The sequence below is a fragment of the Danio rerio genome, chromosome 1, assembly GCF_052040795.2.
Source record: "Danio rerio strain M-AB ecotype USA chromosome 1, GRCz13ab, whole genome shotgun sequence".
NCBI lineage: Eukaryota > Metazoa > Chordata > Actinopteri > Cypriniformes > Danionidae > Danio > Danio rerio.
In genome coordinates, this window is record NC_141021.1 from 59,267,220 (window position 1) to 59,294,741 (window position 27,522).

General features: G+C 37.5%; 2 protein-coding genes across 14 annotated transcripts; one reads left to right on the forward strand and one right to left on the reverse strand.

Moving 5' to 3' along the window:
- Positions 1-1,643: 1,643 nt before the first annotated feature.
- On the forward strand, positions 1,644-7,392 carry LOC100334176 (GTPase IMAP family member 8). Of its 12 annotated transcripts, none has more exons than XR_015477129.1 (6): positions 1,646-1,823; positions 3,075-3,794; positions 4,331-4,417; positions 4,496-4,612; positions 6,089-6,818; positions 7,002-7,392. XR_015477129.1 is itself a non-coding variant. In XM_087238092.1 (6 exons), the coding sequence occupies exons 1-5, from the start codon at positions 1,805-1,807 to the stop codon at positions 6,670-6,672; spliced, it is 1,527 nt and encodes a 508-aa protein (XP_087094218.1). In that variant the 5' UTR covers positions 1,646-1,804; the 3' UTR covers positions 6,673-6,708; positions 6,997-7,392. The 12 variants fall into 12 exon arrangements, 8 of the variants coding, with proteins under 8 accessions (XP_087094224.1, XP_087094218.1, XP_087094220.1 ...); XR_015477130.1 differs by having other exon boundaries at positions 6,089-6,808; positions 6,997-7,392; XR_015477132.1 differs by having other exon boundaries at positions 4,535-4,612.
- Positions 7,393-8,711: 1,319 nt separating this feature from the next.
- LOC100333957 (protein NLRC3-like) lies at positions 8,712-27,325 on the reverse strand. 2 transcript variants are annotated; one of them, XM_087237837.1, is made up of 10 exons: positions 27,209-27,305; positions 24,506-24,647; positions 21,723-21,839; positions 21,211-21,327; positions 20,519-20,632; positions 18,543-20,354; positions 16,413-16,586; positions 10,876-11,049; positions 9,649-9,695; positions 8,712-9,468 (listed from the first exon to the last, which is right to left on the reverse strand). In XM_087237837.1, exons 2-10 carry the CDS (start codon positions 24,598-24,600, stop codon positions 8,933-8,935), a joined length of 3,186 nt encoding a protein of 1,061 aa, XP_087093963.1. In that variant the 5' UTR covers positions 24,601-24,647; positions 27,209-27,305; the 3' UTR covers positions 8,712-8,932. The 2 variants fall into 2 exon arrangements, with proteins under 2 accessions (XP_087093963.1, XP_087093964.1); XM_087237838.1 differs by lacking the exon at positions 21,723-21,839 and having other exon boundaries at positions 21,211-21,324; positions 27,209-27,325.
- Between the last annotated feature and the right edge of the window lie 197 nt (positions 27,326-27,522).

Below are 27,522 nucleotides of genomic sequence, written 5' to 3' on the forward strand. Positions count from 1 at the left end.
CTGACCAGGCTCAGCCCTGCATAGCTTCAGTGAGTAACCGGTCTAGGGCTGAAGGGTGATATGGCTGTGGCATCTCTGCTTTAGACAGACCGTGGCCTGCTTTATATCCAGTTTACAACAGATATTGTTCCCATTCAGTGTTTATGCACAGATTTAATTTCAATGATTTTAAAATGATCGTTGATACATACAAGGCAATGAAAGTGCTTTACGCTGATCTGATGCTGCTCTTTTAACTGTTCAGTCAATGCAGCTAAAATCTATGGGAGATCTATGGGCATTGTCTTCATTGGCACCTAAATTGTGGATCTCTTTACCTTCTGATTTTCACAATGCAGAATCCCAAAGTGTTTTTAAATCATCTCTTAAAACGTACTTTATAGCGTAGCTTATATTTAATTTTTAGAACTATTGCTATTAGTTATTAATTACGCGTTTAATATATTTATGATTGCATTTTTTTTGCATTTACCCTTCTATGTATCTTTTACTGCTGCACATTTTGTTTGTCTGTAAAGTGCCTTGAGATGCTAATTTGAAAGGCACTATATAAAAATAAAGCTTATCATCATTATTATTATTATTATTATTATTATTATTATTATTATTATTATTATTATTATTATTATTATTATTATTATTATTATAATAATAAGGGGAATGCAGTGGCGCAGTAGGTAGTGCTGCCGCCTCACAGCAAGAAGGTCGCTGGTTCGATCCTTGGCTCAGTTGGCGTTTCTGTGTGGAGTTTGCATGTTCTCCCTGCATTTGCTTGGGTTTCCTTTGGGTGCTCCGGTTTTCCCCCACAGTCCAAACACATGTGGTACAGGTGAATTGGGTAGGCTAAATTGTCCGTAGTGTATGAGTGTGTTTGAAGGTGTGTGTGTGGATGTTTCCCAGAAATGGGTTGGGGCTGGAAGGGCATCAGCTGCATAAAAACTTACTGGATAAGTTGGCGGTTCATTCCACCGTGGCAACCCCGGATTAATAAAAGGACTAAGCCGACAAAAAAATTGAATGAAGGAATATTATTATAAGTCTTTTTTTTTAAAATATTGTTATTATTATTAGAATTATTTATTTTTGGTTGCAATTCTTTTTGTAAGCACTGGAGGGCGTAATGCTATTTTTGTGCATTTAAGAGCCTGATTACTAACAGGATGAGATGGGTCTGGCTGCAAACTCCAATGCTTTTTAATGCGCTCACCTAACTCAACTCCTCACAGTGAAATCACTAGCTACATTAGGTGCATTGTGTCTCAGTTTGTATCTCCGAGCATTGCAATCTCATCTTGCATCATAAAGGCTGCATCCAGATACTACTTAACAGGATAGCAAGTCAAACAAACTAAATCACATTTGACATGTTTGTTTTATTGAGGTCAATCTTAGATCAATTAATCACTTGACATCAAGTTAAACATCTGAAAAGTCTGCTTTTTTTAATAAATAAACATATATTTTAATAATAAGAGCAGAAGATTTGATGAGCAACTTTTATTAATATACCAGAGTTTGATTCAACTCCAAACATGGCTGGTGTAATATGGTATTTCTATGATGCAGGTTGGTAGAGCTGTAAGTTGAGATCCAGAACACCATACTTGGCAGGAAATTTTTGGGTACGTGTTTGCCAAATAGGTGTGTCTTTACCGTGTCTTGAAAACTGCCATAGTCTCAGGCAGTTTGGAGTCTGGTAAACTTTTCCCCAAAAGGGCTGAAAATGAGGTTGTAATAATTATAAAGGGACTTTAATCATTTTTTTTTTTCACCGACTGAAATAAGGGACAGAAATACAATCATAATGGCATCAGCATATGAAGGTCAGTCTGACATCAATACGTTATATGATACACACACTTTATCTGTGCAGAGCGACACTTTTTAACATCACAATCTGACATGAGGTGTAATCTGTATCTTTATCTGTTGGATTTGATTTGGATTTATACTGCAAGTTGTTTTGACGTTTTAAATGAGTAAGTAGCAGGATGTAACGACACAAATGTACTGCTGTCTATGTTCCCTATTTTAGTCAGAATTCTGTTGTTTGTGAGCGTTAGGTTGTGCTTTTCAGTTGGTTAGGGTGCGGCAGTACATTTGTGTGAGATTACAAAAGCAGAGATTAAATTGAAAGCACTGGGGTTCACAAAAAAATGGAGGTCAAACCTTAACAAATGATTAATTTAGCATTAAAGAAACAATAACACATTTAAATATTATGATTTATTGCTTGACAGCTCGAATGTGTATTTATATATATATATATATATATATATATATATATATATATATATATATATATATATATATATATTATATAATTTATAATGTATATATATATATATATATATATATATATATATATATATATATATATATATATATATATATATATATATATACATACATACATACATTATATAATTTATAATGTATGTATATATATATATATATATATATATATATATATATATATATATATATATATATATATATAAATAATGTATGTATGTATGTATGTATGTATGTATGTATATATATATATATATATATATATATATATATATATATATATATATATACATACATACATACATTATATATATATATATATATATAAATATATATATATATATATATATATATATATATATACAGTTAATGGCAAAATTTTTCACCCTACTGTGAATTATTTTCTTCCTCTTAAATATTTCCCAAATTATGTTTAACAGATTCAGGAATTTTTTACAATATTTCCTATAATATTTTTTCTTCTGAAGAAATTCTTATTTGTTTTATTTCGGCAGGAATAAAAGCAGCTTTTAATTTTTTAAGCCTATTTTAAGGTCAATATTTTTAGCCCCCTTAAGCAATATTTGTTTTGGATAGTCGACAGAATGATCCACTGTAAAACAATGACGTGCCTATTTACCCTAACTTGCCTAATTAAGCCTTTAAAATTCACTAAGCTGTATACTAAAAAGAAGCATACTTCAAACTTAGAAACAACAGCTCACAGAAGCGTTCAGACATGCTTAACATCTCTAGATAATGACATACCTGTCTGACAGGTAATAAACCTGATGTGAGGATTGTGCTGCTGGGAGTCTGTGGAGCTGGAAAGAGTTCAATGGGAAACGCAATACTGGATGAAGATGTGTTTAAAGAGGGCAGAACGAGAGAGAGTGAGGTGCAGAGAGGAAGAGTAGAAGGCAGAAACATCTCCATCATCGACACTCCAGGATTCTTCAACACTCACCTGACTGATGAAGAGCTGCAGAAGGAGATGATGAAGAGCCTGGATCTCTGTTCTCCTGGACCTCATGTGTTCCTGCTCATCATCAACCTGGAGAACTTCACAGACGACCACAGGAACATTGTGCAGGAAATCCTGGAGAGCTTTGGAGAAAAAGCATTGAAGTTCACAATGGTGCTGTTCATTGGAAAGGAAAAGTTCTCCAGAAGAGAATGGACTCGAATTATTACAAGTGAAAAAGCGCAGAAAATACTGAGCAACTTTAAAGGGAGATTTCATGAGATGAACAGCAAAGCTGAATGTGATTTAAAACACGTCGCAAAACTTTTTAAGAGCATTGATGAAATGGTGAAGATGAACAGAGGACAACACTACAGCAGTGAGATCAAACCGATTAGCCAAAGACAAGAGAAGAACGAGAGAGTAACACAAGGAGAGCCAAAAAGGCTGGAAGCTCAAATAAATATTGACAAGGACATTAAAACTAAAACCAAAGTGGAGAGAATGACTGGTTGCAAGCAGAGTGAAGATCCAGGTAAGCTTTTTTATGTGCAGTATACATATTTTAAATGTAAATATTTTTGTAAGAATAAATTGCCAATGGTTAGTCAAGCATAAGCTAGCTGAAAAAAAATTCAGATATGCTTTTGCAAGCGTTAAATAATAGCATAAATACCATTAATCTCCTCCCATAAAGGTGAGCTGTGAAAGGAAAGTACACAGAGCAACTTTTTGAGCAATGCTGCCGGGCAATTTTGCAGTGCTATGTTGCTTGGCTACTTTCCTATTAAGAATGCACCTATCACCAATTTCCCTACTCTGTGTTTCAGCTGGTTGCCCATATATGACACCATTTAAACATTATTGCTCAGCATCATTGCTCAAAACGCTGCTCCATGTAACATCAGCTTTATATAACCCTAATAATTGTTATACATGTGGTTCATATGACAAATCTATTTATATAAGTAATATCAAATATAAGCATATCAAATAAATGCATTTAAATTAGACACTGTTTGCTTGCATGCTGATGAGTTTTAGATTATTAATACAAAACAATCATGACAGATGCAGTTAGCAGATATTTGCAGAAAGTGAAGGCAGATGCTTCTGTGGGACAGAAAACAGAAGCAGAGAAAAGCCCTAACCCTGGATGTACGTACTAATCTTGTTTACATTTGTAGAATTTATTATAATCGTTTTTATAAATATTACAACCGTTTTCATCAATAGTAAATTCTAAAGGTTTTCGATCAAATGTGATTGGATCAGTGGGTGAAGGCAAATCCATCTCGCAGACGGCCTCAACAGCCGTGCCACTGGATTCAGATCGCACTGCACCGTTATCAGGTAATGTTTCTCATGTGAAATAATGATGCACAAATAATTTCAAACATATATACTGGAATGGGTGGAAAAAAAACAACAAAAAAAAACAAAGGAAAGCAATGCATAGAAAAACAAAATACAAAATTAAGCAAAGCAAAGCAAAACAAAGAAAAAAGGAAAGCAATGCAAAGGAAAACAAAAACAAAACAAAAGCAAAGCAAATCAATGCAAAACAAAACAGCACAGCAAAAGAAAAGCAATGCAAAAGAAAACAAAACCAACAGCAAAACAAGGAAAAGCCATTTAAAGGGAGACAATGCAAACGAAAATTAAGAAAAATAAAACAAAGCAAAGCAAAACAAAGCAAAACAAAGAGAAATAAAATCAAAACAAAACACTGGAAAGCGAGGCAGAGGAAAACAAAGCAAAACAAATAAAAACAAAACAAAGCACAACAAAACAAAGCAAAACAAAGCACAACAAAACAAAGCAAATCAAATCAAAACAGAGGAAAACAAAGCAAAGCAAAACAAATCAAAACAAACACTGGAAAACAAAGCAAAGCAGAGAAAAACAAAGCAAAACAAATCAAAATAAAACAAAGCAAAACAAATCAAATCAAAGCCAATCAAAACAGAGGAAAACAAAGCAAAGCAAAAGAAAACAAATCAAAGCAAAACAAAGAGAATAAAATCAAAACAAAGCAAAACAAATCAAAACAAAAGAGAGGAAAACAAATCAAAGCAAAATAAAGAGAAATAAAAACAAAACAAAGCAAAACAAATTAAAACATAACAGGAAAATAAATCCAAGCTAATTAAAACAAAGCAAAGCAAAGCAAACCAAAACAAATCAAAACAAAACAGAGGAAAGCAAAGCAAAACAAAGAGAAATAAAAATAACAAAACAAAACAAAAAAGAAAAAAAAATCTATGCAAAACAAATCAAAACAAAACAGAGGAAAGTAAATCAAAGCAAAAAAAAAAAAAAAAAAAAAAAACAAAGCAAAACAAATTAGATGAAAACAATGCAAAGGAAAACAAAACTAAAGCAAAAAGAAACCAAAAACAAAAGAAAAGCAATACAAAAACAAAACAAAACAAAGAAAAAACATAACATTTATTTCTATGTACACAGAAGCTTATTGCAAACTTTGTTAGATTTTTTTTCCACATTAAAAAATAAATGACACCTCATTTTGTGTGAATCACATTTACTTAACATCCGAAACATTCGTCTGTCAATAAATAAATAAATAAATAAATAAGTTAACCGCTTCGGTTAGATTTTCTTCGTTTTTGCATCTATTATAAAATGTTTTGAGAGGTGTTTTGACAGTTCAGAGAAATCCTTGTTTTGGCAAAAGCCAAAAATCAGATTGCTATCAAAATAAAGAAAAAGAAACAAACATTGCTTACTAAGTCTGAACATTTCATTTGAAATGATTAATTTGAAGTGTAAATTTATAACTAACCACCTATATGTTTTCTCCTCTAGAGAATTTGAGGATTGTTCTTCTTGGTAAAACCGGATCAGGAAAGAGCTCAACAGGAAACACTATTTTGGGAAGAGATGCCTTCAGAGTCAGTTTTCTCTCATCCACTCAAACATGTGAGAGAAGAAATGCGGTGATTTCAGGAAGAAACATCTCAGTAATCGACACCCCTGGACTGTTAAACGTCAGGTGGTACAAGCATTTACAGAACAAACTCAAGCAGGATATAGAGAAATACCTGGAGAAGTGTGCTCCGGGTCCGAACGTGTTTCTGCTGGTCATGAGGCCCAATGGCAGACACACAGATGAAGACGCAAACACTGTCAAGTGGATTCAGGAGAACTTTGGAGAAGAAGCTGTTCGTTATACCATGGTTCTGTTCACTCATGTTGATTTGCTGACGGATGAATCTATGGATGATTATATTAGACAAAGTCTGGATCTAAAGTTACTGATTGACAGCTGTGGTGGAAAATTTCACACGGTGAACAATCAGGATAGAAACAATCCGAATCAGGTCACTGAGCTGCTGGAGAAGATTGAACAACTGGAGAGAGAATTTATGATGGTGCTACTTTCAAGATGAGTGATGACTTCCTGTCTAATCCCGCCCCCTTTTAGGGCGGGACCTCCTATCTAAGCCACGCCCTTTTATATGCATTTTTTAAAACATGTTTTTACGATGATTTGATTCTTATCAATTTATTCTTTCATTTATTTTCGTTCAGCTTAGTCGGTCCTGGAGGTCCTGGTGTTCTGCAGATTTTAGCTCCAACTTGCCTCAACACACCTGCAAGGATGTTTCTAGAAAGCCTAATAAAAGCTTGATTAGCTAGCCCAGGCGGGATTGGGGTTGGAACTAAACTTTGCAGGACACCGGCCCTCCAGGACCGAGTTTGGACATGCCTAGCTTAGTCCCTTTATTCATCAGAGATCACCACAGTGGATTGAACCACCAACTATTCCAGCATATGTTTTACACAGCGCATGCCCTTCCAGCTGCAACCCAGTATGGGAAACACTGATACACGCTCATTCACACACACACTCATACACTACGGACAATTTAATTAATCCAGTTCCCCTATAGCGCATGTGTTTGGACTGTGGGGGAAACCGGAGCACCCTGAGCAAACCCACACCAACACGGAGAGGACATGCAAACTCCACACAGAAATGCCAACTGACCCAGCCGGGACTCGAACCAGCGACCTTCTTACGGTGATGAGGCCACAGTGCTGACCACTGAGCCACACCTGATTAAACATTTCAAAATAAATAAATAAATGAAAGAAAAAAAGATGAATACCTTGATTTTTGATATCTGCGTCCTTCCTGCAGGAGGGGATTTTTACAGCTTTTATTGATTTAAATGGGTGTATTTTCAGTGTGAACACTAGATGGCGCTACGCTAGATGACATGTGCTGGAGTTTTGTAAATTCGTCTCCGTTTGATGTTTAAGGCAGTTTAATATGCAGAATGCCTACAGTGATTTGAAAGCACAATAATATTTAAGTTAAATCCTCATTTGGGCATTTTTTATTTTCATTAATATTTCTTTTTTAATGAAATGAGTGGAAAAAAAATGTGTGGGAAAAAAAAAACAAAATTGAGTGATTTTTGAAAGTGTTTGCGTTCCCTCGTAAAACTATTCGACAAACACTTCACTACATACATAACAACCCTCCTGTTTTTGCCGGGATTCTCCAGGAATAAAAATATGAGAAAATATGGAAAATACCTAATAATAGAACAATGGTAAAATACGGGAGAATGCCGGCAAAAAAAAATGCTTACCTATCACTCGTTTTTTTTTTTCCACCCATTTTTTTCTCCACCATCACGTCCCTTCACTACGGAGACCCGGAAGGGACGTGATGGTGGGGAAAAAAATGGTGGAAGAAACAAAAACTGGATGGAAAAAAAAGAGTGATAGGAAAACATATTTTAAAGTTTTTTTGTGTTCCCTCGCAAAAATGTTTCTCCACAAACACTTCCTGTTCACTTCATTCATATAAATGTAGGGCAGGGTTTGTTTTGTCCACAAGATGTCGCTATGACACTGTTTTCTGATGTTCTTTTGTGTTGTTTGAGCCTCTTGGCATATCATAGTGCACCATATTTTCCTCAGTTTGTGTTATCAACAATGATAGGTAAGACGTGTTCATGATAGTAGGACCTTTATCTAAAATACATCTTTGTTGTCAATGATCAAAAGTTCTGTTTACTGAGATATTCTGTGTACTAAATTGTTAAAGAGCAAATGCGGTGGTGCTAGAGATTCCCCTATAGCATGTTTTTGCCGAAATTCTCCTGTACTTTACCATTCTATCCCACTATCATCCTATCATTAAGTATCTTCCCATATTTCTGATATATTTTTAGTCTTGAAAGCACGCTGACATCAAAATTAAAATCACTTTCTTCACATTAAAGCTGTGCATCAATCGTCACCTTTCATATGCAACCTCTGATCCAGTGAATGCATGTATAAGCGCTGACTGACAGATGAGCTTCGTACAATATTATCCTAGATCAGCTTCTGTACACGCCATTTACAGAGGAGCAAAAGGGCAGGACACTTTGGGATTCGGGTGCATGTTTAAACAGACAAATACACTGAATAATATGTAAACGTCTTCGTCCTGCATGTTTTATTTAAAACAGCAAATTTTCTCTTAAATAAGCACCTCTGTTATCTAATGAAAATAAAAAAAATACATATAAACAACAAAAAGTCAATATTTAGATGCATGCAAGAACTTCAAGAAAGAAAGATGACATTTTTAAGAATTGTGAAATGTTAGTCCGGTGGTTTGTAAACTGTGTACATGTGATGAGGCTTTTAAATCTGACACAGAGAGACTTCAGAATCGTTGTAAAACCCAAATCCTGCATAGAGGGGTTCAGTGAATGTAGTGTTGAACGTGTATATGTGTGTGAGTGTGTGTGCGTCAGAGATGCTGTAAAAGGACAGACGACCTGACGACACATCTAGATAGACCCCTACTCTATTGGATAAAGAGGAAGAGGGAGGAATAGGTGTGCTGTTAGCCTTCCCATCATGCCACGCAGAGAAAATCGTATCGCAAAAGTACAGATTCCAGGACTTATTATTAAGACCGAAGCGACAGTCAATTCCTCCTTTCCTCTGGATCCCTTTATATGCCACCGCTGCGTGACCCCAGCCTGTCAACTTAGCCTCCCAGTAACAGCGTCCAGTCAGAGTCTCTGCACTCAGAATCTGCTCATAGTTCTCAAATCTGTCTGGATGATCAGGATACGGCTGATGATCTCTCACATGCGTTCCCCTTCTGTTGTCCTCAGACACAATCACGCGAGTGTGTGCTGTGTTTGGATCCAGTGAGAGACTACAGGCATCTGCACACAAGGAGAGAGAATACAGCTATAACTGTACAGGACTATTCGCTGGGCTTTAGATGAGGGAGATATAAATAGCGCTGGAAGTGCTTCCAGGACAGGTTTAAAAACTGCCAAATAACTCATTAAAATAATTAAATATGCAAAGATATGTATATTTGTGTGTGTTTGTAGACATACATTTTCGCATTCCATGTGTGATCCTGAAATGCCCTCCATGATCTACACTGGACAGACAAAAACAACAAAACATTAGAGGAAATTAATGACTTTAATCATTTATAAATAATCATTGATACATACATATATTACACCAACTTATCCAGCATATGTTTTACGCAGCAAATGCCCTCACAGCTGCAACCCATCACTGGGAAGCATCCACACTCTCATACACACTCATTCACACACACGCTGTGGTTAATTTAGCCTTCCCAATTCACCTATAGCGCAGGTCGTTGGACTTGGAGGAAACCCACCAACACAGGGAGAACATGCAAACTCCACACAGAAACGCCAGCTGAGGCTCAAACCAGAGACCTTTTTGCTGTGAGGCGAATGTGCTACCCACTGCGCAACCGTGCAGCCCACTATATATATATTATATATTATATAAAGGGGCGAGGCAGTGGCGCAGTAGGTAGTGCTGTCGCCTCACAGCAAAAAGGTCTCTGGTTTGAGCCTCAGCTGGGTCAGTTGGCGTTTCTGTGTGGAGTTTGCATGTTCTCCCTGTGTTGGTGGGTTTCCTCCAAGTCCAACGACCTGCGCTATAGGTGAATTGGGAAGGCTAAATTGACCACAGCGTGTGTGTGAATGAGTGTGTATGAGAGTGTGGGTGCTTCCCAGTGATGGGTTGCAGCTGTGAGGGCATTCGCTGCGTAAAACATATGCTGGATAAGTTGGTGTAATATATGTATGTATGGAGTTTGCATGTTGTCCCTGCTTTCGCGGGTGCTCCGGTTTCCCCCACAGTCCAAAGACATGCGGTACAGGTGAATTGGGTAGGCTAAACTGTCTGTAGTGTATGTGTGTGTGTGTGTGAGAATGTGTGTGTGGATGTTTCCCAGAGATGGGTTGCAGCTGGAAGGGCATCCGTTGTGTAAAAAACTTGCTGGATAAGTTGGCGGTTCATTCCGCTGTGGCAACCCCGGATTAATAAAGGGACTAAGCCGAAAATGAAATGAATAAATGAATATTATATAAAATGTTTTTGGAGGGTTCTTTTATCTGATCCATTTTTTTTATTTACATATACAGAATATTTATACACAGTGATTACACACACAATACATAAATACAAACTTTTATTTTGAATTAATTGTTCAACAGAATTAGTACTAGTACAGTCTAAGTAAAGCAATCCTGTAAGTCGCAAACAGAGAGAAGTGTTTAAATTCTTCCACATACTTGAGTTTCTGCAGTGCATAGTGTGGATCCTTCAGCTTGTGTTGGAGCAGCTTGACTCCTGAATCTCCAGGGTGATTGTAGCTCAGATCCAGCTCTCTCAGGTGTGAGGGGTTTGAACTCAGAGCTGAAGAGAGAAAACCACAGCCTTCCTCTGTCACCATACAGCCAGACAACCTGCACACAAACACACGCACACACACACACACACACACAAACAAGGAGTCATTTTAAAGCAGGGCTCACCAAACTTGGTCCTGGAGGGTTTTACAGAGTTTAGCTCTGACTTGCCTCAAGGCACCTGTATGGCAGATTCAAGTATACCAAGAGCTTGATTAGCTTGTTCTAGTGTGTTTAATTAGGGTTAAAGCTAAAATCTGCATGACACCGATAGTTTAGAACCTGGATATTACTACATATTAGGCAAGGCAAGGCAAGGCAAGGCAAGTTTATTTATATAGCACATTTCATACACAGTGGCAATTCAAAGTGCTTTACATAAACAGGAATAAAAAAGACAAGTTTAGGAAAATAAAATGCAGACAATAAAAATTATTAAAAACAGATAAAAACAAATTAAAATGAGTTAAAATAGGTTATAAAAGAATGAAAAAGAAAACGAAAAACATAATAGTGCGATCTGTCGGACGCAGCACAGTGCTCATTCAGTAAAGGCACAGCTAAACAGATGTGTTTTCAGTCTTGATTTGAATGTGCCTAATGTTGGAGCACATCTGATCATTTCTGGAAGCTGATTCCAGCAGCAAGGGGCGTAGTGGCTGAAGGCGGATTCACCCTGCTTTGACTGAACTCTTGGAACTTCTAGTTTATATGATCCTAAAGATCTGAGTGATCTGTTAGGTTTGTATTCAGTGAGCATATCTGTAATGTATTGAGGTCCTTGGCCATTTAGTGATTTATAGACCAGTAATAATACTTTAAAATCTATTCTGAATGTAACTGGCAGCCAGTGTAGAGACCTGAGGACAGGTGTGATGTGCTCTGATTTCCTGCTTCTGGTCAGAATTCTGGCTGCAGCATTCTGGATGAGCTGCAAGTGTCTGACTGTCTTTTTGGGAAGGCCAGTGAGGAGTCCATTACAGTAATCCACCCTGCTACTGATAAAAGCATGAACAAGTTTCTCTAAATCTTCACTAGAAACAAAGCATCTGATTCTTGCTATGTTTTTGAGATGATAGTATGCTGATTTACTGACTGCTTTGACATGACTGTTGAAACTCAGATCTGACTCAAGAGTCACACCAAGATTCTTGACCTTATTTTTTGTCGTTTGACCTTTAGAGCCTAGGTACGCATTCACCTTGAGAACGTCATCTCTGTTCCCAAATGCAATGACTTCAGTTTTCTCTTTGTTTAACTGAAGAAAGTTTTGGCACATCCAATTTTTAATTTCATCAATACATTGGCAGAGGGTGTCAATGGGGCTGTAGTCATTAGGCAGTAAGGCTAGGTAGATCTGAGTGTCATCAGCATAGCTGTGGTAGGAGATTTGATTCTTTCTCATTATTTGGCTCAGAGGGAGCATGTAAAGGTTGAACAGGAGAGGTGCCAGAATCGAGCCTTGTGGGACTCCACATGTCATGGGTGTCCACCTCGACCTATGATCACCTATACTGACATAGTAACCTCTCCCTTCAAGGTAAGATCTGAACCATTTGAGGACTGTCCCAGACAGCCCAACCCAGTTTTCCAGCCTATCCAGAAGTATGCTGTGATCGACAGTGTCAAATGCAGCACTGAGATCGAGCAATACCAGCACTGTTATTTTACCTGAATCTGTGTTTAGACGTATATCATTGATTATCTTTATAAGAGCGCTCTCTGTACTGTGATGTGCTCTGAAACCAGATTGGAAATTATCTAAACACCCCTTGAAGTTTAAGAACTTGTTAACCTGGTTGAAAACAACTTTTTCAATGATTTTGCCAATGAAAGGGAGATTTGAGATTGGCCTGTAATTGCTCAATAGGGTGTTATCCAGGTTGCTCTTCTTCAAGAGGGGTTTAACAACTGCAGTTTTAAGTGAGTTTGGAAAAATCCCTGAGAGAAGTGAATCATTTACCACTTTTAGAAGATCCATTTCTAAACAGGTAAACACCGTTTTGAAGAATGATGTGGGGAGCGTGTCAAGACTGCAGGTTGATGTTTTTATAATTTGCACCATCTCTTCTAAGATTTTACCGTTAATTGCCATGAAATCAGACATAATGTCTGACTTCTCAAGTTGTGGTTGAGTTTGTTTGATATTGACACAACTTGGCTGATTGGATGAGCTGATTGCCTTTCTGATATTATTGATCTTATCAGTAAAGAAATTAGCAAATTCATTACATTTGCTTACAGAGAGTAGCTCACTGGGAATCCGACTGGGGGGGTTTGTGAGCCTCTCTACTGTTGCAAAGAGTGTGCGAGCATTATTTACATTGTTGTTTATAAGGTTTGAAAAGAAAGTCTGTCTAGCAGTTTTTAGTTCCACATTAAAAGCCTGAAGACTGTCTTTATAGATATTATAATGGACTACTAGTTTCGTCTTTCTCCACATACGCTCAGCTTTCCTGCATTGTCTTTTCTTCATTTGGACTGCTCTTGAGTTTCTCCAAGGGACTCTCTCTTTGCCAGTTCTCTTCCTAACTTTAACAGGAGCGATGTCATTTATTACATTTTCAATTTTAGAATTAAACAAATCAAGGAGAGAATCAACAGAGTCTGCAGATATACTTGGTGCCAGCGATATGGCCTTCATAAACTGCTCACTAGTGTTCTCATTTATGCATCTCTTTCTGACAGAGACAGATCTGTCTTTAATAGCTGGAGTGATCAATATATCAAAGAAAATACAGAAATGATCAGATAGTGCCACATCCTTAACAACAGTCGATGAAATGTGTAAACCCTTAGTTATAAGTAGATCAAGAGTGTGTCCACGATTGTGTGTGGGTCCTTGAACATGCTGAGTCAGATCAAAAGTGTTAAAAACAGTCATCAGTTCTTTTACAGCATTGATTTCTGGATTATCAATGTGAATATTAAAATCCCCAGCAATACTAAAATAATCATATTCAGATGTTACTATTGATAACAGCTCTGTAAAATCATCAATAAAAGCTGGAGAATATTTTGGAGGTCTGTAGATAATGATTAGTAAGATGCGTGGAGACCCTTTTAGTGCTATACTCAGATATTCAAAAGACAAATAGTCACCAAATGACACTTGTTTACATTCATAGACATCTTTAAACAGGGCAGCGATGCCTCCACCTCTCCTATTAGCTCTGCAAACACTCAAAAAGTCAAAGTTTAAAGGAGCTGCTTCATTCAGAACTGCTGCACTACAACTGTCATCTAGCCAAGTTTCATTTAAAAGCATAAAATCAAGGCAATTTGTGTTGATAAAATCATTGACTAAAAGTGATTTATTATTGAGTGATCTGATGTTTAGAAGTGCTAACTTAACAGTTTTAGTCGTTTTCACTACAGAAGTCTCAGATATACATTTAATAGACACCAGATTTGAATGATTTGCTATACGGTCTGAAAGAGTCTTTGGTTTTCTGTCACGTAATAAGACACATATCTGCGTAGAGAAAGCTACAGACACACTGGGTTCCTGCTTGTTCTGTAAACATCTGATAAAGACACTGTTACCTAAGCAGGCCCCCGAGACACATCAATGGCAGTTTTTAAGTTCACCAGCTAAAGATGAGGTGTTTTTTGGGACCTGGCGCTGTCGCAAAGACCTGAGGCCTTTCCTAGGTGTAGGGCGAGGTGGGCTTAGAGATGGGCGTGTGGCTTGCTGACTTTTGGTTGCTAACTGGGGGCTAGCAGCAATGGAGTGTGAGAGTTTAGTTCCAGCACACACCAGTTCCTCCATCTTTTTTGAAAAATCCAAGAGAGGCGAGCAAGATGACAATGAGAACGTGTCCGGTGACAGAGGCTGTGGGTCTGGGGTTTCTGGCTGCTGAGATATGTTTACCTGGCTGTTTTCCTGGGGATCATCAATGAGTGCTGAGACTTGATGCTGTTCTGATGCATCACAGTCTGCCTGTGTTGAGCTCAGTGTGCAGGGCGCAGACGGCAGTTTGTCCGTTATCGGCGGTTGTTGTGGCTGCGTGGTGTTATCTCTGTCCTTGTAGGATGCGTCAGCCACAAGTCCACTCAGGAGCTGATTTGAAGTCCTGTGGTCATCCGGACATTTGCTAGGTGTGTGTGTGTCATTCAGTTCAGTGGCATACACAGCTGATGGATGATGGAGGGAGAAGAGGATGTTGTCTTTCAGCACTTTTGCACCAAGCTTGTTTGGATGAAGGCCGTCTGATGTAAACAGCTGTCTTTGGTTCCAGAAGAGATTGAAGTTGTCGATGAAATTCAGTCTTTTCATGTTACATGTTTTCTGCAGCCATGCATTTAGACCAAGGAGCCTTGAAAACATATTTGTCCCTCTTGCAGGGAGTGGTCCACTGATGAACGGCTGAATTTTCAATCTTTCAACTGTTTCCAAAAGCTTACAGAAATCTCTCTTGAGCAGTTCTGACTGCTCCTTCCGAATATCATTCTTCCCCACATGGATGATAATCCGTTTTGCAGTCTCATGTTTCCTTAATATGTTCTCAAGTTCTTTATTTATATCAGAAACTGTAGCATGAGGAAAGCAGTATGTCATGGTATCTCTGCTCCTAAAATTTTTGATTATTGAGTCTCCAACAATCAATGTTCTTATCTCTGTTACGATCGGAGCAGAATGCCGCTGTCTAGTCGGCCTTGAGCCTCTGTTCAGAGCAAAGTTATTTGCTGAGTCATGCGATCTCTGTCTAACTGCATTTGGGGAATCTTCACCCATATTACTCAAAACTTCATATCTGTTCTGAAGCTGTATTTGAGTCCGAGCTGTATTTGGGGTAGAGAACGCTAATGCAGCAGCGTATGACCTTCGTGATCTGACCCCACGAGTACCCTTTGGTTTCGCACCTTGTTTATGCCATAGTTCACGCTGATTTTCAACAGTTTCAATCTGTTTTTCTGTTCTCAAAACAGTAGCTGGAGTAGATTTATAGGGCTTACCGGCTGAATGCTGTGAGGCTCCACGATGAACCGGTCCTGTGTAATTCGGCAGTTCTGGTTGGATCGCAAGTAACTTTGTTTCAAGAACTGCAATCTTTTGTAAAAGTTTATGGCAGTTGATGCAGCAGTGAGATTCCAAATCAATATGATCCAGAGCCATTTTCACAGCCGTGTTTTCCTATCTCAGGAATGAAAGCAGCTGGTAGCGGGAGGATTGTTTAGACGATAATTCCTCTAAATAAAAGTAAAGTTGTACTCCAGAAAGTTTGTAGATTCGATGTTGATCTTCAAGCTGTTTCGTTTGAGCACTGTGCTGATAGGCTCAAGTTAAAATTAGATTATAAAATAAAAAAGCAGGAGTGCAAGGAGCGGAGCAGTAGGCAAAGACGTCCGAACAGTAGCAAAGCAGGAAGCAACAGATTATATTAGACATAACACATTAAAACCTCTTAAACTCAGACCTCAGTATCTCCAGCTGGCAATTGGAACTCTTCAATCCATCAGAGAGCAGCTTCACTCCTGAATCCTGCAGGTCATTGTTACTCAGGTCCAGCTCCCTCAGGACGCAGTTTGAGGATTGAAGAACTGACGACACAATTTCACAATCCTGAGTAGAGAGATTGCATCCACCAAGACTGAAAAGGTAAATCAGTTATAATTAGCATGATCCTGCAACCCTTTTTTTCAACATATCAAGATAACATCAAGAAGACATACACTGTATTGCAAAACGTTTTGGCACATCCCTCCAGATGAGCTTTCGTGAACTCAAGGATGGAGCAGTGATAGGAGGCATGTGTGCAATAAGCCCATTATTGTATTTTCTTCAATATAAAATATTCCACTGTCAATTGTTGCGATAAGTTAAATCCACTGGGAACAACAGCAACTTAGGAACAGCAGCTGCATCCAAACCTTACAAGTGCCATGCGGAACATGGGATGCAGTGGTATAAAGCAGGTCGCCACCGACTCGAGAGCAGTGGAGACGAGTTTTTAATAGTAACCAATTACACTCCTCTATCTGCTTATTTGATAGGCAAGTCTGGGTTTGGTGATTGCCTTGAGAATATTCTTGCCTGACTGCATTGTGGCAGTGTAGATTTTGTTAAATGAATAATACGAATGAACTAAGAATGGTGTGGTGTTGTTTTTTAGAATTTGTTTTAGAATTGGCCCCTTAGTTCATTCATTCATTCATTTTCTTGTTGGCTTACTCTCTTTGTTAACCAGGGGTCGCCACAGCGGAATGAGCAGCCAACTTATCCAGCATTTGTTTTACACAGCGGATGCCCTTCCAGCTGCAACCCATCACTGGGAAACATCCATACACACTCATTCACACACATACACTACGGACAATTTAGCTTACCCAATTCACCTGTACAGCATTTCTGGACTGTGGAGGAAACCGAAGCACCCGGAAGAAACCCACGCAAACACGGGGAGAACATGCAAATGCCTACTGACCCAGCTGAGGCTCGAACCAGCGATCTTCTTGCTGCGAGGTGATTGTGCTACCCACTGTGCCTCCGTGATGCCATGGCCCTTAAGTTCAGACCTTTTAATGCTTCAGTAAACCAAGACATTTTGGACAATTTTTTACTCTTAACATTGGGAAAAAGAGTTTGGGAATAGGGAATTCTGTTCACCATGACCCAGCACCAGAGCACAAAGCAAGATCCACAAAGATGCAAATGAGAAGTTTGCTGTGGAGGAACTTGTAATGTAATGTAATGTGTGTATTTATATAGCGCATTTATTGTGATGGCCATACACCCAAAGCGCTACACAATCATGAGGGGGGTCTCTCCACACCACCACCAGTGTGCAGCATCCACTTGGATGATGCGACAGCAGTCACAAGACAACAGCGCCAGTGTGCTCACCACACACCATCTATTGGTGGAGTGGAGAGACAGTGATAGAGACAATTTGGTGGAAGGGGATGATTGGGAGGCCATGATCGAAAGGGCTTCCCGGGGTTACACCCCTGCTCTTTCACGAGAAGTGCCATGGGATTTTTAATGACCACAGAGAGTCAGGACCTCGGTTTTAACGTCTCATCCGAAAGATGGCGCCCACTGACAATGTAGTGTCCCCTTCACTTTTACTGGGGCATTAGGACTCACACAGACCACAGGTTGAGCGCCCCCTGCTGGCCTCACTAACACCACTTCCAACAGCAACCTAGTGTTCCCTAGTGGTCTCCCATCCAGGTACTGACCAGGCTCAGCCCTGCTTAGCTTCAGTGAGTAACCGGTCTTGGGCTGCAGGGTGATATGGCTGTGGCTGTGACTGGCCTGCACACTGCCCTAACCTCAACCTGAATAGACGCTTTTAGGAAGAATTAGAAGTAGGCCTTCCCATCCAACATTAGTGCTTGACTTCACAATTGGGCTTCAGGAAGAATGGATAATAATTCCCACAAACACCTAAACCAGCATTAGTGGGCTGTCATTTCATGTGCATGTAGAGGCAGGTGTACCAAAACTTTTGGCAATATGTCGAATCATTTTAAATCTTATGAACAATTATGAATTCTTTCAGACAGGATAATGTTCTGAAGAAACATTTTATTGTTACACTCACAGAGCTCTTCTGCAGTTGCTGACGGCTGGTATCAGTCTTCTTCTGCCGTCATCGGATGTGTTGTATTTCCAGAACTCCAGCTCATCCAGCGCCTCCTCTGACAGCTGCAGCATGTAGGCGATTGTTGAGCAGTGAGCAGGAGAGAGTTTCCTCTCTGACTGTTTGTCTGATTTCACAAACTCCTGAATCTCTCTGGACAGAGTCTGATCTTTCACTTCCAGCAGACAGAGGAACAGATTGATGGATCTTTCAGTGGAGAGTCCATGTCCATCTCTGATCTTCTCTTTAATGTACTGTGTGCTTCTCCTGATGCTTTCTGAGCTCTTCTCTGTGTGTGTCAGTAGATCCTGGAAGAGTCTCTGATTGGACTCCAGAGAGACGCCCAGAAGAAACCGCAGGAACAGATCCAGATGGCCATTTTCACTCTCAAGAGCTTTATTGATTATATCTCTATGTAGATTTTGTATCACATCACAGAACTGCAGTGTGTCCACATTTTTTATCACGTAATGATAAAACAAATAGAAAGCAGCAAGAAACTCCTGAACGCTCAGATGGATGAAGCTGTAGACTTTCCTCTGCTGAATCACAGATTCCTCCTTAAAGATCTCAGTGCAAATCCCAGAGTACACTGAGGCGTCAGAGACGTCTACGCCGCTCTCAATCAGGTCCTCCTCATAGAACATCACATTGCCCTTCATCAGCTGTCTGAAAGCCACTTCAGCAAGTTTGACAATCACTTCTCTGCTAGACTGCAGGAGTTTCTCTGGATCTCTCTCTTCATACTTCTGATTCCTCATGTTGATCTGAATCAGCAGGAAGTGGATGTACATCTCAGTCAGAGTTTGAGGGATTTCTGCACTCAGATCTTCTTCCAGGAGCTTCTGAAGCACAGTGGATGAGATCCAGCAGAAGACGGGTATGTGGCACATGATGTGGAGGCTTTTTGCTCTTCTGATGTGTGAGATGATTCTGCTGGCTTGATGCTGCTCACTGATTCTCTTCCTGAAATATTCCTCCTTCTGAGGCTCAGTGAATCCCTGAATTTCTGTCAGACGCTTGATGTATTTGGAGGGGATCTGATTGGCTGCTGCTGGTCTGGAGGTGATCCAGATGAGAGCAGAGGGAAGCAGCTCTCCTTTCATCAGCTTTGACATCAACACAGCCACTGATGAAGTCTCAGTCACATCACAAACTTTCTGAGCGTCTGAAAACATCAGTGTGATTCTGCTTTCATCCAGACCATCAAAGATGAACACAACTTTACACTCCTCATAAATCTTGGGCTCCAGATCTTCAAGTTCAGGATGGAAGTCCAGCAGAAGTCTGTGAAGACTGTATTGATGATCTCTGATCAAGTTCAGCTCTCGAAATGGAAGCACAAACATGAAATCTACATCCTGATTGGCTTTTCCCTCGGCCCAGTCCAGAATGAACTTCTGCACAGAGACGGTTTTTCCGATTCCAGCGATGCCTTTAGTAAGAACAGTCTTGATTTGCTCTTTCTCCTCTTTAAAGATGTCATTGCAGTAGATTGGAGTGTGTTGGGAGTGTTTTGTTCTGGCTGTTTTCTCCATCTGTAAAACCTCATGTTCTTCATTCACTCCTTCACTCTCTCCTTCTATGATGTACAGCTGTGTGTAGACACTGTTCAGGAGGGTTTGAGTCTTTTGGAGTTTGACTCCCTCAAATAATCCCTCATATTTGTTCTTCATGCTGATTTTGTGCAGATCTTTGACTCTTTGGAGGACATCGTTCTCTGCTTTCTGCAGATCAACTGTCTGATCGTATTTAGTGCAGGTCAGAAAATTTCTGTCATAAAAATATGACAATTACTACACTGATCTTATTCAAATCAATTATTCAAGATTATAAATGATTTCTGCATAAATTGATAGTAAGAAATATACAATCATCCATCATAAAGACTTTCAAGATGTAATACAGTGCATTGGCATATAAATGTTTATGCTTACGGAGGGTCAGAGGTTACTGGAGTCTCACTCAGTATAGGAGGTTGCCTCATGGATACGTCACTCTTTAGAGACACAATGCTGGGATCGGAAGTGTCTGATTTATGTCTCTTCCTCCTGGTAATGTTGAATAATGACCAAATGTTGACAAACAAACAAACAAACAAACGAAACAAAAAAAAAAATTCAGCAGAAGATACAGTTTATATTTCGAAAGCACCATTGTTTTGCATATATATATATATATATATATATATATATATATATATATATATATATATATATATATATAAATGTTTCACATATTGTCGTATTGTATATATATATATATATATATATATATATATATATATATATATATATATATATATATATATATATATATATAATTTGATAAGTGTTTCTCATATTGTCCCACAACAACATCACTATAGTATAGAGTAGTGTAGAATGTTTTATAATAATAATAATAATAATAATAATAATAATAATAATAATAATAATAATAATAATAATGATTCAACATATAAATTCTTGACATATTTTCTATTTAAAAAAGTAAAGCATAAGTTACTTTTTCTGGTAATTAGGTAGTTTTATATTAATGTATTCCAGTTGCTAACTTTTAGTAACATGCCCAACATTGTTGAAATGAGATGTAATACAGTGCATTGACATATAAATGTTTTATTTACGGAGGGTCAGAGGTCATTGTAGTGTCACTCAGTACAGGGGGTTGCCTCATGGATACGTCGCTCTTCAGAGACACACCACTGAGTTCAGAAGTACCAGATTTCTGTCTCTTCCTCCTCCTAATGTTGACCAAATGTTGACAAACAAACAAAAAAACAAACAAAAACTCAACAGTAGCTACAGTGTATATCTCGAAAGTACCACTGTTTTGCGTCTTAGTACATTCATTTGGTGGTTCATCACACTGTGGCGACCCCTGATTAATAAAGGGACTAAGCTGAAAAATAAATGAATGAATGTCTGTCATATTGTCCCACAGCATCAATAATATAGTATGGAACAGTGTAGACTGATGTATGTGAGTAATTCAGGTAGTAATAATTAGGTACTTTTATAATATAATTTGATTACTTTTTGTGAAAGCAACCAGTATCTATAATTACTTAAGTAACATGCCTAACATTGTTGATTTGAGATGTAGTACAGTGCATTGACATATGAATGTTATACTCACAGAGGGTCAGAGGTCACTGTAGTGTCACTCAGTACAGGAGGTTGACTCATGGATACGTCGCTCTTCAGAGACACAACGCTGAGTTCAGAAGTGTCTGATTTATGTCTCTTCCTCCCCCTAAAGCAAACAACAAGCAAACAAACAAACAAAAACTGAGCTGTAGCAAAAGTGTTTACAGTATCTTGAAAGCATAATTTTCAAGCAGCTAAATGCATTAACATAGCAGATTCTTTTTATCAATTTGTATTTGAACAAAAAAAGCAATTAGTAATTTTATAGAAAAGCTAACACAAATACACAGGATAGAGAGGACAAGGTCAAGCTTACAAAACCTCACAGGAGGACAGCTAGAACTGTGACAAAGACTTGACTCCCGTACAAGCATATACAAGAAAGCTGAAAACAGACCTTCCTGATCTATAAAAATGCATGGATATGAAGGGGATGAGAATATTTATGTGGCCCGTGGGTATAAAACTTGTTTTTCAAAACAGTCTTAACTCCTGTTCACACCAAGGATCTATTTATTTTTTTGTTATATGCTTTTTTTTGCATTAGCCTCTTGTGACCAGCAGATGTCCACGCTGTGCTGTATTTCTAGCGCATCTGACCGGTGAATCCAGCTTATGTACTCTATATTCAAACAGTGAATTCAGCAATCACAGTCAGTTTAATGGCAAAAAAAGGAGGAAACAAATGAGGAAACATGCATATGCTGAAACTATACTGTAAACCTGAAGTGCTTTTATTTTAATACTTCAATCTGCCAGCTTATCTAGCATAACTTCCATGTGTTTTTATAATTGTTTCCCATAGTTTAATGAATTGTTTTCAAGATTATCTTTAAATAATGTTTTAAAATACAGCTTAACATCAAGCAGAGTTTGTCTGCAGCTTTAAATAGTATTAGCCCTTTATATTTCAGTGATTCTGACTGGCTTTCAGTGTTTTATCATTTATTAGCTGGAAAAATCCTCCTTAAAGCTAACCTAACAATGTCATTACTCTACATCTTTATGGTTATCGCTGTGGTCTGAACAACTGCTGTTGTTATATACTCAGAACAGTATTTACAACGTCTTTACCACTATCTTAATAGTTATCGTGCTAAGTGTGAATGAGCCCTTAAACTTTGACTTTAGAGTACAAGTAATATAAAAGTAGGGATTAATTACAGGTAGAAACTTTTAATAAAGCACTCAAGACCTTAAGATTAAGACCTTAAAAATTTAAATACACGATTATTTTTTATAATGGCAGAAATGGAGTATAAAAACAGAAAATAGACAGCTGGGGGACCTGGGTCCTAGAAATTGCTTGTTTAAAACTGTGGATAATAGCATGAATAATTCCTTATTGTGACAAATACAGCACATTGGATGATGTATCAGTGCATATCGACTTACAACAATCAGTATATTTGCAAGCTACAATTGTTAATAGGTGTTGTTAGATTGAATTGCAAGTGCTTAAATCATCCTGACAAATGCAGAAAGGCTCTCAGAGAAAACACTTCTTGATTTCACTTCTTGTTTTTAAAGCCTGGATAGATCATCCACTAGTCATGTGACAGGTCAAAACATAAATTAATTACTTCTGTGGTGCTATAAAATTCCCTGAAGTCTCCTGAAATGCACTGCAATTCACTTTGTAATCCACACATGCAGGCATAAATTAAATCAACTCAGGCTCATTCTGAAAATATACCCCTATATACATTTCTAGGGAGTGCCAAATACGTACCAGGAGCTATGTTTTTTTTTTTTTTTTTTTTGCAGAGCCCACTGTAAACGCTTTTTCAGATCTCACATTTTTCTTCTGAGAACCATTCGCGCCTGCTACTTTCACGTAAATCCACTAGAAGCCACTGTCGACTGACCGACCCACCCACCTCCTTCTCTAAACCCAACCGATAGTGTTTTCAAAAGCAATCCAGAAAAAAAAAAGCCATCGCCTGATTTGACCACATTTTTAGATTTTACTACATTCTCTATGTAACGTCGGGGAGTAACACCAGCAACTGAGGTAAAATCCAATATGCAGGTTTATTCAGTCAGGCAAGCAGTGGTCAATACGGGTGCAAACAGGTGTGTGAAGACAATCCAGAATCATAGTCAATATAACAAGCAAGAGGTTGGAAGGCAGGTGGCTTAGGGCTTAAGGATAACTAAATAAACAAGGCTAGGTTCAAAACACAGGAAAACAAGAAAAGGAAAATGCGTTGTAATGCTACTTTACAGTAAACAAGCCTCAGCACACTGAAGGGGTGAATGTGTGGCTTAAATAGTGTGTGTTAATCAGTCTCTGAAAGTCCTCAGGTGTGCGAATGTAATCAAGCTAGATGAGTGAGCAGGCGTGAGTGTCTGGGAGAAGTGCATGTATGCATATGTAGTCCAGAAGAAGGCAGATTTGTAGTCCATGGTTATTGTAGGTGCAAACCAGCGATCTTATGGGAAATGATCGCTGGTAATCGTGACAGTCTAGCTGTTATTTACTTGTTTATTTTGATAAGGAACAGCATAATACCACCCCATAGCATTTGTTTTTCAAGACGAAATGCAGCTGTACGTACTTATGGCAACATAATTCGCCATCTTCAGAAATGTATATAGAGCTACGTTTTCAGAATGAGCCTGTGAGCCAATGAGTGAGCCAATGAGTTTTTGTGATGCTATAAAATTTCCTGAAAATCTCCTAAAAATGCAGTGTAATTAACTTTGTAATCCACACATATGTAATTCAGATAAAAACACCCATCAGTAGTAAAATTGCCAGTGTCTTACCTGAAACCAGAGGTCACTGTTAGGTCATTACCGGAAAACAAAGAACTCATTTCAGATGCAGAAACCTCGTCTTCTCTCTCATTATGGCGACTCATTTTAGAGTTCTTCTTTCATTCAGTACACGAGTGCGGTGAGTTAAATGCTGTAGTACAAAGAAACAATATAAAATAAATAAAGAAGTGTCCCTCCTGATGTAAATACAGATTTAAAATGGATTACACTGCAATATAGTGTTCATCGATAAATTGTAAGCCATCAAATTGAAACAGATTCAGGGTCATGACTCTTGTGTTTCCCTATTTTAGTCATGTGTTTCTCTTTGTTCCCCTTCTGTCTTATTAATAGTTTGGATCACATGATTGCACTATACATGTTGATCAATCTGTGGTTTCCCAGTACTGGGATGCGGCTGGAAGGGCATCCGCTGCTTAAAACATATGCTGGAACAGTTTGTGGTTCATTTCACTGTGGCCACCCCAGCTAAATAAGGTACTACGCTGAAGATAAATGAATGAATCAAACTGAGTATTTCATGTAAATAAATGAATAAATAAATAATAATAAAATAATTCATTATTATTTCATTATAGTCTTGTTTTATGTCCAAAACTTCGTAAATCTAAAGATGCTGTTTTGTTTTCAGATATAAGAAGATTTTAGTGAGTTTTTTTCTCAAAACAAGCTAAACTTTTTGCCAGTGAGGAAAGCAAAATAATCTTATTTCAAACCAAAAACAAGATATTTTGGGGTATTTGGGGTATAATTTCGCTTTAAAACATTTTTGTTACTTTTAGTAATATTTGTGTCACTATTCAGCTCTGAATTTAGGTCTACGACTTCAACAAAAGTATATATTTATACACTACACTGTAAAAAATGCAGATAATCTAATCTAGTAATCTAGAAGTGATACAAGTATTGCTTTAACTAAGTCTTTCTGAGATTTAGAAACAGACTTAATTTGCGCAACTAGTCTCAACTAGATATATCTCAACTTGTAAATCAAAACTGATTCATTAAACCATAAAAAAGACAACTCCAGATAACTATTCCTGAACATTCCACATAGAAAGAACATACATAAACATACAGGGGCACCTGCAGGATTTTATTCCAAGGTACGCACAAATCCAGCACCGCCCCGCCCCCTTCCGCCAGTCATGTCAGGAAACACTGATGCTTGCTGTCAAAGGCTGCATTATTCAAGGGCATTCGTTATGACATAACTTGTTTCCTTTTTAATTTTAATATTTTGCTGAAATCTAAATGTAATAAGCACATAAACACCAAGGAAAAATCAGACGCTCAAGACGTAATCTTTAAAATTATGACATATTTAAAAATTTGCATATATATGACAGAAAATTGTGATAAAATACAATTAGCGAAGCATTGATTAAATTCTTACTTTCCACTAAACGAAAATCCTCCACCCGCACAGTTAAGTAGTGGACGGGCTCAAACAAAAATAAAATTTGTAGCCTATATTTTTCTTAGAAAAAATGTCTTTTTAAAAATAATTTCATATATTGTTTGTCTCTTTGTTCAAATATTTCACTTGGTCAGTTGTCTTCTAGATAAAACAGAACCAATAACATTTGAAGTGAAGTGCTTCAAAACCCGCAATATGCTTTAACAATGCCGAAGCACAAACTGAACTGTCAGATAAAATAATAATCTAGGCTAAATTAAATTAAAGTGAAAGGTTCAGTTACAGAGAAGCCTAAATTAAACAGTTTTCCCATGTTGCGCCGGTCAATTACACTTTAATTAATTTAATCAAATTATGTGAAAGACTGTAAACTGTAAAAATTGGCCGTTTTCTTATATTATTTGTACATACAGTATATGCACATATATGGGTACATATATATTCACCTATATGTTAGCAAAATTTTAAAAATGCAGCTGCTAGACCACATTATTTAAAAGAATTGTTTATTTTTATTTACTTAATCAAATAGTACAATAAATAAATATAGTACAAGAAAAAAAAAGAGAATAAACAACAATAAAGGAAAGAAGAAAAAAAGACAATTGTGTTATATATCTTTCTTTCCCACTATCTTCATATTAGAAAGAATTGACCTTGTAAATGTTTCAGGAAAATGTGTAGACATCATAGCTTACCATCTTCTCTCACTTATTTGCCATAGTTAAAATCCATAACATGCCAATTGTAAGTGATACCAAATTTACGTGGCACATACAGTACATACGTTTTTGCACTTTTTTAAGTTAGTTCTTAGTTGTTGCCTTGATACTAAAAAATATGACCTAGTCAAGTCATCATGTATGAAAATTGCCAAAGTGAGATATGAGCTATATCGGAGACATATCATGAACATAAAGGGCTTATATGTGGATATGAAGAAGCAATACAGGAGACCTATTTGGCCTGTATATGCACATACAGTATATGCACCTCAATATTGCCTTTATGTGGCATATATAAACGTAAATGTATATATATATATATATATATATATATATATATATATATATATATATATATATATATATATATAAATAATATATAAATTATCATATATGTGGATATATACTGCATATAGATTTCATATATGCACATACATCCTCATATAGTTTCTTTCCATGTGGGATCCTCTACAAGACTTCTGACACTTTGATCGCTTTGAATAAAATGATAAATTTGCATAAATAAGTTGATAAAAAATGTCTTACCACAAAATGTGTGTCATATTTCCAAGTTTTAAAGACTAGAAATGGCGTCTCTTCTTAAGTTCCCCCACTCTCTCTTTAGTTTTTACTTTGCATCTTTTTTTTTTAACTCAACTAAAATAAAACACAAACCTGCTCCCTCTAGTGGCGCAGAGCGTCATCTCAGGTTATGATGAGGTCAGGACTAAACGTAACAGAACTAAACATACATTCAAAATGATTACTTCATGGTCTTTGTTAAAAAACAATCACTTATTGGTTTTATTTTTGTCAAGTTGAAGTAAATAATATAATTAAATTTCATTTAGTGATGTTAT